The following is a 13,619-nucleotide window of genomic DNA, read 5'->3' as shown; positions in this document are numbered from 1 at the left end:
TAAATTAGGTAATTTACTTGGTCAATAGTTTATGTACTCTACTCCCCTTCCAAATCTCTCCAATTTGGGGGAATTAAAATTGGGGGGTTAGAGGGAGTCCAAACCCCTCCAAATTCCTCCAAACCCCTCCTCCTCATTCTTTAAAAAACTTCCAAATAAGGTAATTGCATTACTCTCCCTCCCTCTACTATACTCTCCCTCATTTTTTAAACATCCAAACATGCCATAAGAGACCAGAATAAAACCAGCACCAATAAGGCAATGAGATTATTATTTGCACTAACAATAATAACAAATAATAACTTACTACTTAAAATCTATTTTGAAAATGTTATGACAATGTTATAAAAATATTATGAATATGTATTTTTTTTAACTTAAAAAAGTATAATTTAGTAATGTATAAACTTCAAAGTTTAACTTTTTTTTTTTTTTTTTTTAAAGTTTAACTTAAACACTCTCATCTTACCCAAAAAAGAAAAAGAAAAATAAGTTTAAACGCTTTATAGCCGAGCACACACACTGTGGCACAACCACCAAAACGCGGCCTCTCAACCACTAACAGAACCATCATGTGGTACCTAATCCGTAGAATCGCACCAAATCTCCGTCGCAAACCATTTATCGGATCCAGTAATTCGGATCCTACTCGGACCCGACATTATTACACCTCCGTCGTCGCTCCACGTCAAAGCGGAGCCTCCACCGGCCTCTACGGCTTCGATCATCTGAAATCTCCCAATGGCTTTCAACGCTTCGTCGACGAAGCCATCGAAAGGTACACTCTCTCTATAAACGTTGATTTTCAAAAATGCATTTCTAAATCATTGTGAAAATTTTTATTTATTTTTGAATAAATTTTTGTTTGTATTATTGTTAGGTCTACGGAGCTTGTTTCATACATCTCAGCCATGCCTGAGTCCTCCGAAATCATCCGAGCTATGGATGAAATTTCCGATACGGTACGTTCATCATTATATATGTGTGTGTGTGTGTGTGTGTGTGTGTGTTTGATATTGATATTGTTTCACTTTGAATATAGTAATAGCTTATTCTTAATCAACTTCATTGTTCTTGTTTGACTATGCTTTACGCTTGTTTAAAGTGAAATAAGCCAATGAAAATTCAGTGTATACATATACTGTACACACTGTGTGTGTGTGTTTTAAAAAAAAAATACTTAATTAGCTTATTTGATTATTCACAAAATTTTTTGAGTAAAATAAATCAACGAAAACATAAATAAGCTAAATCAAGCCAAGTTTTGTTCCTAAAATTTGTTCAAAGTTTGATTTCGATTTTTTGCGGTTGAAATTTAGAGAGTTCAACTTTTCTCTTTGAAATATTTAAAAATAAATAATATGTCCATTTCGTTTATTTTATTTTAAATTTATTATAGGTCATGTCATTACTCTGCCTGATATATATATATATATATATCAAATTTTTCCAACAGACTAAATTGATATCTTTTATTCTTTTAGGGACTAAATTGTAAAATGATCATTGAATTTAGACCTAATTTCACGGACACAATTTATATTTTAATTAAGAATGTGTATATTTGTATTCATATTAATGTTGTATTGTTATTTGATAATTAAGGAGCTATAATTTGTGTTTGGTGTCGGATTTGATAGGTTTGTTCGGTGGTTGACTCGGCGGAGCTTTGTAGAAATACTCATCCAGACAGGTTGATCATTTGTCAAATGTTATAATAAAGATTTATAAAAAAAGAAAAAAGAAATTATTCTAATTTGTATGTGCTTTGTTGTTATGGTAATTATCAGGGAGTTCGTCGAGGAGGCTAACAAGGCATCAATGAGAATCAATGAGTATCTACATGTGAGGTGACTGGCGATCTATTTGTTTCCAGATAAATCATAATTAGTATTTTGCAGCTTCTTCTCTGTCACTGTTCTCATGCTTGTAAACTTTTGCATTATCATCGTTTGTTTGTGTGTGCACGAACAAATACTAAATTTTTTAATGACAAAATGTTGAATATGGCCCATCTAAGAGGATTAAGAAGATGAGCCTAAGATGTGATGTTAACTATGGTGAAGAGTGGTAGCTTGGGCGATAATGTGTTACAGCAGAGGATATTATTGATAATGACAAGATACTTTGGCTTGCTGGTTAATGGGTAATGGGTTTGCTTTGCAGAAGAATTTTTTTTTGAAGTAGAATTAAATACGATTTGATTGGCTGCACAACTATTAAGTTGGAGTCTCATATGTTGTGTTGATATTGTCATACAAGTATATCAAAGCTTTAGACTATACGTTAAATGGAAAGTTGGGTGCCCACTTTTAGGGATTTTGTATTGGAAATTCTTGATGGTTCTTGTAGTTGGCTTTGAGACAACTTGAAGTACTGAACTACTGATTGATTGTGTGAACATTTTTTTAGAATAGTTGTTACCATCTTTAGTACTGAACTCGAGTTGCACTTTAGTGAAATGATATGCCATGTTTGGTGGAATATCAAAAGCGTTAGGGGAAGCAAATTGTCCTCATTGATAAGGTTTTAGAGGAAGCTAGGCTTTTATGGAGAGAGAGAGAGAGAGAGAGAGAGAGAGAGAGAGAGAGAGAGAGAGAGAGAGAGAGTAGAGGAAGCTAGGCTTTTATGGAGAGAGAGAGAGAGAGAGAGAGAGAGAGAGAGAGAGAGAGAGAGAGAGAGAGAGAGCCACTGTCACTGCTGTAACCTTAGAGTTCATACTTAAAGATGGAAGCCTTTGGTGGAACCAAGTTTATCAGCCACTTTCTAATATTGCTTATTTTAGCCCTCTTCTTTATTCCCTCATATGGGATCAACTGGGATGCACTTTGGACTGCAATCATAAAGGGGACTGGATTCTCAAAGCCTTTCGCACCAACGTAGCACCTGTTGTTATTGTTATTATTATTTTGGGTGGGGTGGTGAGAGGTGGATCCAATTAAAAGAAAATAGCCGCCAGATTGATCAGTAGTAGAGTCTTTACCCTTCAAACTGTAATTGAGCGCACACTTGAATCAGAGCAAGCTTTAAGTATAGCTTGTGAGTGTCTTACTGACAGTAAATGTAGGGCAGTAGCTTGTCACTTAAGCAGTGAGTTCTGTGCACAACTGTTGCACCTGCCTCATTTTGCATGTGGTCAGATGCCATACCCCATTGTGGCAAAATTCCATTTGATCTCATATCAAGAAGTGAAACTCTTTTTGTGTTCTAGTGATATGAGATACCTCAAAACTTATCTTTTAGTATTTTATCTCTATTCTGACCTTTGTTTGTTATCAAAAGCCCACCTATATTCTTATCAAGCAAAATTCATAATTCCCATTTCCAAGCTCAAGTTTATGTCTAGCCTGCCCTGACTTGGCTTCTAGACTGCCTTGTCTGTCTGATTTTAGTGGATGAGCTCAAGCTCAAATCACATCAGTGAGGTTGTAAGTTCAAGACCCTACAGGCGCATGTATTACCAATAAAACACAAAAAATTTAATTGAATGTCTTGTGTCACTTAGGTATCTCAGCTCGCAGTTATCAAACTATGTTTTTCTTTTATACTAGATATCCTAAGTTCAGATTTCTTGTAAATATTGAAAATTTTAAATTAATTGCCAAAATATCCTAAATGTGTGATAAACATTTTAATTACAAAAGAGGAAACCATTTCTAGCAAATACAAGAAGAAAAGTTTAAAAGTCGATGAAGACTCATGTAACCTTGGTGCAGCTATGGTTTGGACATGTTGTCAATGTCATAATTTTATGCTTGTTGGTCATGAGCTATTGCATTGACGCTTTGGTGATTTTCTGCTGCATGCAGTATCTAAATACAAATCATACTCTGTATGATGCAGTCAGAAAAGCTGAGCAAGAGAATCATCTGCTTACGGAAGAAGCTCAAAGGGCAGCCCATTACCTACGTGTTGACTTTGAGAGGGGTGGAATCCATCTTTCTGCTGGTATTTTTTTTTTTTTTTTTTAATTGTTGACTTCCATTGCTATCACAGCCAGTATTTTCTCTTTTTGAAAGTTATTCTTTCGTTTGCTTTGCAGATAAATTAGATCGGGTGAATCAGCTAAATATAGAAATATCTCAGTTGTGCAGGGAGTAAGTATGATGTTTTAATCAATCTTCACATTGTTTTGTTGACGCTCTTTGATTCTAGTGCTCTTATGAGAGACACAAGAGTGGTCATTAACCATCCAAATTATTGCCAAATTGACCACATTCCATCTTGTATGTATTTGGTTTTGGTCAGGTTCAATGAAAATATTATCATTGACCCAGGTTCTGTGGATATATTTCCTTCCTCGCGCATGCCTAAAAGTGTGCACCATCTCCTCAAGCCCATCTACCGTTCCACACCTGGTATATTAAGGGAAACAGTGTTGCCAAGGGACACCATGAAAGAGAAGGGATTTCGAATAACAACAGACCCACAGAATTTATCTTCTGTTCTGCAACATGTATCAGATGATGAGGTAGCTTCATTGTATTTTTAAAAAACATATGGTACTTTTGATACTGGTTTATGGTTGCTAGAATTTGGCAGATTGCTTAATACTCTTCTTGTATTATTAGTTTCTTGTATGGTTTTACTTAGTAAAAGAACTTAGGACCCCTTTGAGATAATTGAGCATTTTTTGCATCAGCTGCCACTTTCTAGCTGTAGTTAATAATATTTATTTTCTTTTTTCCCATGTATTTGTTTCCAGGTAAGAAAAATGGCATATGTTCAAGGAAACTCTGTCCCGGTTGCAAACCTTGGCATTCTTGATAAGCTTATAGCTACCCGCCATGAGCTAGCTCAGGTTCTTTACCTTATTTGCAGCATCTGACACTGACAGTTATTGGCTTTATGTGGTATCACTTTTTAGTGAATATGCTTGTGAACTTACTGTATTTGAATTTATTGTGACCTTTAAATTAAGACTTCAAATTTGCCACATTGGATAAATTTTCTTTATTTGCTCATTTTTTGCCCGGTTGAATTACACATTAGCTGCTGACAAGTTATACATTATGACTGTGGAAGGTGGTATCTAAAACCTGGGTAAATTTTGTTGCCTTACTTCAGCATGCTGAGGTTTCTGTTCTCAATGTTTAGTGTCCAACTTATGTAGAGTGTACTGATACATACATATGTATATATAATTAAAAGTTTATTGCCTATTTAAAAAAGGTGGTCAACTTATGTATAGCATTGTGAAGTTGTGTGCGTGCATTTGTGTATTCAAAAAGCATCATATGACAAATGAAATATGTAATAGCCTGTAACTTATGCCATTGATACAAATTCAACAAGATATGTACTTATCACCCAAAAAAAAAAAAAAATTAAAAAAAATAAAGAAACAATAAAATATGTCATTGGCACTGCATTACTTTGTCAAATAATCTGCAGATATTTAAACTATTTTTTAAGTTATTATATTAATTAAAACTTTATCCATCCTTAAAAATGGTTTAACACATAACGCCAATGAGCTCTAACTCAACTGGCATCTCCTCCCCTTGTGCTCTAGGGGAAGGGTTAGGTCATGGGTTCAAGACCCTTTGGGTGCATGTATAACTTATCAATCAAAAATAAAATAAATGATTTATGATCTGTTCTGAATAGAAAATGATTCTTCTATTGTACCTTTGGGTATGTACCCATTTTGATTATAAAAGAAGTTCATTTTTAAGTGTTTGAATCTTAGCCTTTTATTTATATTCATGAAGGAATGGTGGAGAGCAAAACACTTGAAACTATATGGTTATGATTATAGTGGGTAACATATCCTCAAAAAACATATAGGCATTGTAGAATTTTTCGAATAAAAAATGAAGGAAGAAAAGAAAGAACAAAACTTTATGTTGTTGATGGCTAATCCACTGAAAGTCATGCAAGTTTCTCAAGCTTATACTCTAAGTTTTTTTTTTTTGTTGTGCTGAAATATATATGGAATAATGAAATTGGTGAAACATCATGAGGAAAGAAATTTTAAATTCTATGAATGAGAAGTTCATAAAAAAAATTTTTTAATGAGAAGAAATTTCAAGGATCATAAAAGTTTAGAAATAAAGCAGAAAGAACTGTTAACTAAGTAGTTTTGGCCTTAAATTTATGCCTCTCATGTCTCTTTATAGAATCGAAGAAGAGAGCATTTTAGAGCTCTCAAATCATCTTTCATGTAAACCTAGTCATACTAGATTATATAAGCCTGTGTTTTGAATTTTATTGTAGAATAAATCAGCACATAAACTTTTTAAGGGATAGGAAGTGTATCACAAGATCCATGCAATCATGTTAAGGTAATAGGATACATACTAAAATGTGTAAAATATCTACCATAATAGGTACTGTTTGTAAGATTTAATCATTCTTCTGCAGTTCTTCTGGGAAGTTCTCATATTGCACCCCTTTCTTTTTCTTATCAAAAAAAAAAGAAAGAGAAAAATATCTGCTGCAGTTGGTTAAAAATTTAACCTTTTCTATGTTGAGTTTTCTGTTGTGCTTCATTACTGAATTGTTGGGTGATGTTTGACGATCTTAACATAGTAACCTAATATTGTACATGATTATGCTGGGTTGTGCTTGATAATAGTCATTATACATGTATTATGTACTATTTACTTCATGTTGTCTTTCTGATGTTTTAGATGATGTATCAGAATTCTTAAATTTTAAAGTTGTTGTTGATAATATGTTAATAAAAGCTTGTAGATTAATTTAAATAATACAGAATTAATCATGGGAATGAAGTGGATACCTAACCAAGGTGGAGGGCACAGATTTCTGATTTTTGTGGTTGTTTACTTAGATATCCTTGTTGGCATGCATGGATGATAACTGCTAAGTGTGAGATATTCTATATGGTGAATATGGACAGATTTTGTCGGTCAGTAAGGGATATAAATCACTTATCAACTTTGATGTCATTATTATGTTTGAAGCTTATGTGGTTTACGAACTTGATCAAAATGATATCAATATTGTTTTTAAACTTACCATTATTGCAATGTTCATGGACAATTAGCTGTCTGGAATTGTACATATCCTGAGTGAAAAAAATTGATGCATTGAAAAAGTGGAGCTTAGGTAATACTTCATTTAAATTCTTATAGAGCTATATTAATAGTTGAATGAAAACATATTTTTATTCATTGCATGGTAAATATGACCTGATTGTAAGTTTTACATTATGTACCAATAAAAAAACTGTGAGTTTTGTTATGTTAGTAAGCCATTAACTTTTCTTACTATTGGTGAAAGCAGATAATGGGGTATAAATCTTATGCTGAGTTTACCATGAAGCCTAACATGGCTTCATCACCAGCGGTTGTGATGTCCTTTTTGCATGAGATTGGCAAGATGGTCCGGCCGAGAGCTGATGAGGTATGATGTTCCTTTTAGACATTCTGAGGTGTGGAACTGTTTCTACTCATAATGGCTGTCAAATATGTTGCAGTGTTTGTAATCTAACGAAACATTTATTTTCACTTTAGGAGTTTAGGAAAATTAGGGATTTTAAAAGAGAAAAAAGAGGTAGAGAATCTGGAGATTTGGAGCCATGGGATGAAGCATACTACACAGCATTGATGAAGTCTTCCACCTATAACTTGGATTCTTCTGTAAGTCTTGCACTCCTGTTTGTTTTTCATATCATATAATGGGCAGGGTTCCTTTTTGCTGCTTCTATGGTAATTGGAAACTTTCAATGTTAAGTTTGTTTTTTCGTATCCTTGATCTTGACCAGAGAATCACTATTCTTTTTTTATTGAAACATTCTATTCTTGATTCTTTCAAATTTGCAGGTTGTAGCTTCATATTTTCCTTTGCCACAATGTATAGAGGGTTTGAAAGTGATGGTGGAGTCATTGTTTGGTGCAACATTTCATAGCATTCCCCTGGCACCAGGTGAATCATGGCATGAAGATGTGCTTAAACTGTCTCTTCATCATCCTGAAGAGGTATCTACATGAATGATAGGAAGTGTAAATTCTTCTTGCTGTCTTGAAAAACTTTTAAGTAATTTGTGAGCAATTTCAAATGTACACAACAATTTCTATGCATCTTGAGTCTGTTGCGTAGAATACAATATATTTTATGAGAATTGTTGAAGTTTCAAATAATTCCCAAATCACTTCTCATTAACTTTTAAGGCAACATCTGCTTGTTTTTATAACTTTTAAGATGGTAAAAGAAAAGAATGTAAGCAAATAAATAAAGGAAATGATAACGGAAGAAAAGAGAAAATGGTTTTATGTAATTTTATGAGTAAAATAGCTGTAATAACTTTGATTACATGAGCTAAGTTTAGGCTTTGCAAAGATGTGCAAGGAAGCGGTTGAAGAAAGGGTGTAGGCATGTAGCCAATCATTATAGATTTGGGAGGGAGGTTTAAGAAGAGGAACTATTGCTGTCACAGCTGGGTTTCTGCAGCTATCATAATTGAGAGAGATAATGACCTCAAGGTCCTCAATTGTCTTGGCCCTTGATGAGGTCAAGGAATTTAATCTTAAAACTAGAGGTGTGCATATTTGGCAGACCAACTAATGCTTGGCCATAATGCAAACTTCACATGTGACTGCTATTTCTTCTTCTTCCTCTTCTTCTTCTTCTTCTTCTTCTTCTTCTTCTCTCTCTCTCTCTCTCTCTCTCTCTTAAAATGATTTCATATATATTATTTTCTGTTTCACTCTTGCATTTCTGAATATGTTTGCCTATTCTTCCACGTATTTCATTCTGGAATCATGTTATTGTACTTATGCTTCAGGGTGACTTGGGGTATCTGTACCTTGATTTGTATTCAAGGAAGGGGAAATATCCAGGTTTTGCTCATTTCGCAATCAAAGGGGGCCGCAGGATTTCTGAAACAGAGTACCAACTTCCTGTATGTGAAAATAGATAATGATTCTTCTAGTCAAGGTTTATTACACGTTATGTTTTTTGTCTACATACAATCAATCCTTAATTATCAGTTCACTAGTATTTGCCCCATATGCTATTGTCAATAATTAAAGTTACATGAATATGTATATAACATTTAGCAAATTTTGATGGATGTGGGTGCTGTCCTAATTATTTGAGGTTTATGAATTATGAGGTCTGTCAGTCTCCATTTGGAAGAAGGGAAAAATTAGGAGGGAGCAGTAGAAGGCAAGGTGGTTTTTTTTAAGGGGTTGATATTTGATTGAAGCAAAGATAATTAAATCTAGTCTTTTGCTGTTATACCCTTGCAACTTTAGGGAATAAGGGTGAAGCTGATTAGAACACAATGCCCTCATCACTTCCACGTTTTTATTGCCTAAACCTATCTTTGGGTTAAAACAGAATAAAAGGAGATTTCAAAATCCACCCACCAAATTTACCACTCACTCTTGTGTTCCCCTCCACTAAACAAAATTAAATGACTACCTACTCTTCATTTTCCTTCCCTTCTTTTTTGTCCTTCTGTTTCTCCCTCCTACCAATTAGACCTTAATTATTGGCACATATCATGATCATCATGGTTTCAATGTTGCACCTGTGTGTCGAAATTGAGTTTGAAAATGATGTTTGATGATTTTCTGTTTATGTTCATGGATGCAAGAAATGTTTGAGATACACATCAAATAATCATTGATGAATGTGGGTACTGCAGATATGTTTGACAAACCAATTGCTGTACATGTATGTAAGAGGTTTAACAAAGAAAAAGAAGAGCGTGTCCCTCAATTCACTATACGTTCAATCTTTTGCATTTTTATGTGCTCTTTGTTGAACCATCTTATTCCTATGGTTCTTAAATGAATGGAAGCTGGCTGGCTGCCCTTCTTCAGCTGATTTTTCGCATTCATAGATAAGCTGAATTTTAGATGTCTTTCTTTTACTTCATTTGCTTTTTTCTCATACAGCACTTTTTTTGCATACTTCCCATGTACTAGAGTTGCACCCCACTTTTTTTGCACTTTAAATGCATTTTATTTACTTATAAAAAGAATGAAAGAATGTAATTATGCTTTATATGTATTTTATATATATAGTTTGTTTTACTATCAACACAGGAACTGTAGGTTACAGTATTGATGATGTCTCCTTTGATTTCTTAACATCTATGAGGCAATGGTTTCTTTAATGTGAACAATATGGGAATTCATTTTCTGGAAGATGGACAGAGTCTAGGGGATAGATGTAGTGGCTTGTACATGAGATCTAGACTTGATGTGATGTACAAAGTAAGGGGGTAGATGTAGTGTCTTATCAAAAAAGTATTACCTCTTTCCATCCGTTACCTTTGAACTGGAAAGCATTTGTTATTTGACATCCAGTGGTTTTTTATTTATCAGGGTAATGTGTGTGATTGGGATACATGATTTCAATTTTATATATAAACTCGTTGGGTGATCTTTTAAGTTATACTATTACATCTTGATTAGCTTTGGTTTTTGATGATTCTGCAGGTTGTAGCACTTGTTTGCAATTTTTCTGGTTCACGCAATTCATCAACTGCGAGGCTTAACCATTGGGAACTAGAAACTCTTTTTCATGAGTTTGGACATGCTCTTCATTCATTGCTCTCACGAACGGTATTACACCATTATTATCTTCTTGATAAGTGTTATTCTATTATTACCTTACTACAAGCAAACCATATCAGCATTGTTTACCTTATAACACATCTTTCAATTGATCTTGTAGGATTACCAGCATTTTTCTGGTACCAGGGTGGTTCTTGATTTAGCTGAAACACCTTCAAATCTCTTTGAGTGAGTAGAATGCTGAAATTACCCAAATATAAATATATATGTTAAATTACTTAAATTAACATGGTATCAGAGCATAAGATCATGAGTTCAATCCTTATGCCCTCCACTCTACCTCCCATTTAAAATCCCATGTGTTGGGTCTTACCTATTAAAGGTAGTTTCGGCTTGCACGTGAGTGTTAGAATTGTGTGGTTAAATGATTAAATTTATCATATCCAAGTAGTTTAAGCTTTTGGGATGATCGGTAATTTAACAATATGAAATACAATGTATTTGAATAGTTTGAGTTGGTGCTACTTGTTATGCTACCATGCAATAGTGTGTTTTTTCTGAATTGTTGCAGAACTTACTTTCTTGACAAGGGATTAACCAGTCCGTGAGAAATATATGAACATAAATTTTATATAATTTGTGGGGGATAAGATTTTTTTTTTTTATTTTATATTTTTAGGTTTACATACTCATCCAATGGGTTTTGAACCCATGACCTTACCGTCCACCCTTTCTTATGGGGGGAGAGAAGTTGCTGTTTGAGGGTGACCTAGCTACATGCCAAATTAATAATACAATCAATGCTGTAAGTTTGATGGTGGGATGTATCAGATAGTGTCTTATTGGAAAAGGGAGAGAATAAAGTTTATGCACACCCCATTATATATATATATATATAACCTTTTTTCCTCCAGTTTGCATCTGACATCATATAACAAATCTAAGCCTTTTGCATTCAAACTGTGGCATATTTGATTTGAATCTTACTATTGGAGGAACACCTAAACACCTCATCTGCTTATCCTCTTCAAACCCTTGTTGCCATCATCATACATTCATATGTATGTTTGTATCCTAATGCTATTATGAATTTTTCATGTATCAAGTATAGTGAAGCTGTAGGTGTATTATTGCCTTCATAGTAGTGAGCCCCTCATATTCTGGTGATTTGTCTAGGTACTTTGCATGGGATTATCGAGTCTTGAAGACATTTGCTAGACATTATTCAACTGGTGAAATAATTCCTGAGAAATTGGTCAAGTCAATGCAGGGTGCCAGAAAGATGTTTGCTGCAACTGAATTGCAACGTCAGGTTTACATTTCTAAGGCCAAAATAAATCTACAATTCCTTTAAGCAAATGTATCTTTGTAAAAAATGAAACAGTGACAAATTGTTGCTTGTTTGTATGCATTTTGTCAGATTTTCTATGCCCTAATTGACCAGACACTTTTTGGGGAACAGCCAGCTACTCCAAGAGATACGAGTTCTATTGTTGCAGATCTGAAAAGAAAATATACTAGTTGGAACCATGTGGAGGGCACACATTGGCAGACTCGATTCAATCACCTCCTGAATTATGGTGCAGGTATGTCTGAAACTGTTCAAACTTCTAGAATTGCATTGGAGATTGAAAATCTGATATATATGGTTGTCACTTAATAATCTTGAACACACTAATGGTTTTCTTGGCTAGTAGTACTTATCTTCATTTGTGGAGTGGAGATATATATTGTCTGGAAAAGTACTAGCCATATTTTTGTTTCCAATTGATTCTTGCTTCTTGTATGCTAAATGTTAGCACTATCTTATCTGAGTGCTTGGACCTGGCTAGAGCTGTGAAAGTTCTAATGAAACTATGGGAAATATGGATCAGATAATACCCCATTTCCAATTACTCCTAGGGAAATGATAAAAAGTTAACTTGCATAAAGAAGTCTCCAATTTGCTGTTGCAAGTAATCCTTTTATATCATATAAAAATATATGGAAGATATGTATATCTCTCTCTCAAAATGGATTCCCCAGTAAAATGATCATGACTGGTGGAAAAAAAGGACTGCTTTTGAGGCTAGCACATGTTTTAGATTCTGGAATGGAAACTGTAGACCACTATCTTCTTATCCTGCTGCATTTCATTTTGATATATTTTTTTAATCCTTTCATCCTCTTATAAGATTAATTTTCACTGTGCTTTAGGTTATTATAGCTACTTGTATGCCAAATGTTTTGCTGCCACCATATGGCAGAAGCTGTGCCAGGAGGATCCATTATCTTTAACCACAGGGACTGCACTAAGAACAATTCTATTACAGCATGGGGGAGCCAGAGAACCAGCTAGTTTGTTGAATGGTCTAGTAGGAGAAGGTATTTTAAGGCATTGCAATGGAGGAATTGTTCCTGACATAACAAGTCTTTGTGAGGAGATGAAACTGGGTGAAAATATTTAAGAGCAGCTCCCCTGTCACTGCATGGATTTCAAAATTGAAAAATCAACCAGTGATGATGAACTAAACAGATGAAAAAGGAAGAAAAGGTGGAAAGAAGGGGTTGTGAGGGGGAGAGGTTGGAGGTACAAAACAGCCGCTCCTCAGATGTGGAGTGATGGTGATTTCTGTAAAGATGTCGCCAGGAGTTGCTTCATGGTGACATCCCTAATCAAATTGAGCAAGGGAAACAATTTTCTAGCAAAATGCTTGACTATGTGCGGAGACTTGGACTAATTCTGTCTAAAAGGAATGTGTCTAAGTTTAATTCTTTTGAGGCTAGAAGCGGAAGGGCCGCTGTGTTAGTGATTGTATGTACAATATTTTATTTTTTTGGGTAATTAAAGGCTCCTTTGGTAAGAAATTTCTAATAACGTTGCTTAAGTGTTGTAAAAATACGTGTTGTGATATTTAAACAACAGTAACAACCAAACCCTAACTACTTGAGCGTACACTTTTTTCTATTTAAATACAAGCTATGAGCAAATCAAGCATTTATATCAACTTTGAGCATTTTAAAATTAAAGTAAAAATAAAATTATCCACTTTTTACCTTCAGTTATATAAAATAAAAAAAAAAAGAAGAAAAAAAGAAGAAGAAAGATCATATATTTGTTGATGGCAAATAAATTTGCTATTC

General features: G+C 34.2%; 1 protein-coding gene across 2 annotated transcripts; it reads left to right on the top strand.

Moving 5' to 3' along the window:
• The first annotated feature begins 477 nt into the window (after window positions 1-477).
• LOC111984144 (mitochondrial intermediate peptidase, mitochondrial) lies at window positions 478-13,483 on the top strand. Of its 2 annotated transcripts, none has more exons than XM_024015774.2 (17): window positions 478-778; window positions 881-962; window positions 1,641-1,693; window positions 1,791-1,845; window positions 3,810-3,948; window positions 4,052-4,097; window positions 4,249-4,471; window positions 4,706-4,801; window positions 7,252-7,371; window positions 7,482-7,607; window positions 7,791-7,946; window positions 8,753-8,869; window positions 10,419-10,544; window positions 10,657-10,724; window positions 11,673-11,808; window positions 11,917-12,082; window positions 12,693-13,483. In XM_024015774.2, the coding sequence occupies exons 1-17, from the start codon at window positions 573-575 to the stop codon at window positions 12,941-12,943; spliced, it is 2,166 nt and encodes a 721-aa protein (XP_023871542.1). In that variant the 5' UTR covers window positions 478-572; the 3' UTR covers window positions 12,944-13,483. The 2 variants fall into 2 exon arrangements, with proteins under 2 accessions (XP_023871542.1, XP_023871541.1); XM_024015773.2 differs by having other exon boundaries at window positions 479-778; window positions 4,043-4,097.
• Window positions 13,484-13,619: the final 136 nt, after the last annotated feature.

This window comes from Quercus suber, unplaced genomic scaffold (assembly GCF_002906115.3).
Source record: "Quercus suber isolate HL8 unplaced genomic scaffold, Cork oak 2.0 scaffold_53, whole genome shotgun sequence".
Lineage (NCBI taxonomy): Eukaryota > Viridiplantae > Streptophyta > Magnoliopsida > Fagales > Fagaceae > Quercus > Quercus suber.
This window is presented reverse-complemented; position numbering and strand designations above follow the sequence as displayed.